Source organism: Sphaeroforma arctica (genome assembly GCF_001186125.1).
Source record: "Sphaeroforma arctica JP610 unplaced genomic scaffold supercont1.4220, whole genome shotgun sequence".
In the NCBI taxonomy this organism is placed as follows: Eukaryota; class Ichthyosporea; order Ichthyophonida; genus Sphaeroforma; species Sphaeroforma arctica.
The window spans coordinates 1-2,637 of NW_014036338.1; the positions used below are offsets into that span (position 1 = coordinate 1).

Sequence of the window (2,637 nt, forward strand, 5' to 3'; positions counted from 1 at the left end):
TATATATACCCATCCGTTAAATATATACATTCTTACAGTGACAAAATATAGATAAATGAATTATATAACCATCCGTTAAATATACTTATCTATATGCAACACACACACATATATATATATATAAATATATGTGTGTGTGTGTGTGTGTGTATATATGTATATGTATGTTTATATTCTGCATACCTTTTTATCTATAGCTGGGAATCTGAATTTCTTGGTGTCTGATTCTTTCCTCACTCCGCGTTGCCCACATATTGAAAGTTGAGTTGAATACTTTCTATTTGTGCTCCGATTCACCAAATCCCCACCTAGCATTCGATGATTTTGATTTATAATATCGTGGATATTTTTCTGTACCTTTGTACCTATGGTTTTAAACTCATTCTCCTGGTTATCACCATTATACTGCCATAGACACTGAGATACTTGCAGTGTCACCAACCCATCATTATCAATCTCAGCTTTAATCTGTCCCTCTGGGTTTATATTGATATCTTTTGCTGATAGCTTAAAAGAGATACGACGATTCAACCTAGTGTTGATATTCTCTTGAACTCGAGCGTTAACTTTGGGATCCATTGTTACTACTGTAAGTGGGATATCGTGTGAATAACACTGTATTTTGCTTTAATACTATATAATGGCAATTTTGGCCTATTTAATTTCCCTGGTAAATTTTCAATATCAGTTCTTACTGTGATTTTCACATGTGAATACCCTAGAGACGTTGTCTGGTATTTATTATTAAAATATATTTGAACCTATATTTCTAGGTCAAATATATTTCTAGGACAAATTTATCTTGTCCCGTTCTGAATTCGTGTGATAAAAAAAACCCGCAAAATGATTTTATATTAAAACATTTTTATAACTAAAATATCTACCGGGATATAGTACAGGGGCCTAGGTGGGGGGTTAATAATTATTTTGTTACCAGTGCCGTACAAAGAGATTCTTTTTTATATATAAAACGTATTTTGTTTTTAAAAGCAAAACAAAAAAATGCGACGACACCGATAAATATATATTGGACGGAAGAGAGGTACAGACACAAATTATTTAGATTTTGTGATGATGACATCATGACACATGTGTTTATCAAATTTGTACCGAAAAGTAAATACAAATATTTATACCTAAAATAACCCTGTTGTTGTTTTTGTTTTTTAAATAAAAACAGTGCTAAAAATACACTTTTTGTGCACAAACATAGAGGTTGGTTATATTTTTAAAAATAGAGTTCAGTCTATTGAGTTCATTCACAGGGTAAATAAATAAATAGCTAAATGTATTTTATTTAGCCAGAGGGTATTTTTTTTAAATAGGCTAAAGATGGATAGTTATTGGTTGGTTATTACTGATAAAGATCCACATCACAAGTGATAAAAACATCATAATAATAAAATACATTGCCTAAATCAAACAATAATGGCTATGTATATTTTATTTTAAATTTAATAAATATGCCCCACACTACAAGAGAGGAGAGAGTGTGTGTGTGGCTGCGAGTGTGGGGCCGGTGTGGGGCCACTGGGCCTCCTCACTCCTGTGGCCTGTGTGCTGGCGGCTGATGAGTGTTTCTACAAACAAAGTCGTTCCAAAATTCAAATTTCAAATTTCTGGCTCGGAACTTGGAAGTCGGGGAGTCGGAATCGGGAATGTAAATAATTTTTGTGAGAACTCTTCCAATGAGGGGGGTTTTTTATAGTAGGTCTCGTGGTAGGGTGACTATGTTGGCTGGGTGACTATGTTGGTTGAGTGACTTATGTTTTTTAATAATATATAATCCAAAAACAAAACAAAAAAAACCAACTTTCGAGACATTTCAGCCGCCTTACGTTTTACGTTAGAACGTATGAACCGTGAAAGCTAAATACTTTTCATTTTTACGTTTGTTTTTTAGGTAAGTCCTGATATCGTCTCCAATAATAGAGTATAGACAAATCTTTCACGTATTTTATTGTGTCCATTGTCCAACGAGGCCACAATCCACATTGTCTCGTGACCACCGGTCCACCTGTGGAGATTGGAGTGCTCTCAGTCCTTGGGGTTTGGACTTTGGGCTAATGGAATTGTTCATTATAGAGCACACATACTGTGTCTCTCTTCAACAGATATAAATATCAGCACGACCAAGGTCGTGACTAGACATAACGTATCATCCAAAGTTATCTGCAAACACCTCACCAGAATAGATAGAATGTTTCCCAGAGTAGTCAAGTCCACACAAGGCCTCAGTAGGCCAGCACTGTATTTGAATATCCGTAGTGTACATGTGGAGCAAAAACTAGAGGAGTTAGGGTTCACTTTGGCCCCGGGCGCGCCTAAGGCCAATTATGTTAGTGCTATGAGATCAGGCCCGCTTCTCTATCTATCTGGACATATTCCTTATGCTAATGGATGCAGTGGAGACTTGATTGTGGGGAAAGTGGGTGATACTATGGATGAAGAAGCAGCGTATAAGGCTGCACGCATGTGTGGCATTGGATTATTGGGCACCATTAAGCATGAAATTGGAGATTTGGATAAAGTTAAGGTATAATATATTATATATATATATATATATATATATATATATATATATATATATATATATATATATATATATATATATATATATATATATATAGTNTATGT

At 34.6% G+C, this 2,637-nt stretch overlaps 2 protein-coding genes across 2 annotated transcripts; one reads left to right on the forward strand and one right to left on the reverse strand.

Annotated features, from left to right (window-relative positions):
- Positions 1-182: 182 nt before the first annotated feature.
- Positions 183-579, reverse strand: SARC_14146 (hypothetical protein; the record flags this gene model as incomplete). The annotated part of the gene is made up of 1 exon (XM_014291720.1): positions 183-579. A coding segment is annotated over one exon (397 nt), but the record flags the coding sequence as incomplete, so codon positions are not given.
- Positions 580-2,200: 1,621 nt separating this feature from the next.
- Positions 2,201-2,536, forward strand: SARC_14147 (hypothetical protein; the record flags this gene model as incomplete). Its single annotated transcript, XM_014291721.1, has 1 exon — positions 2,201-2,536. A coding segment is annotated over one exon (336 nt), but the record flags the coding sequence as incomplete, so codon positions are not given.
- Positions 2,537-2,637: the final 101 nt, after the last annotated feature.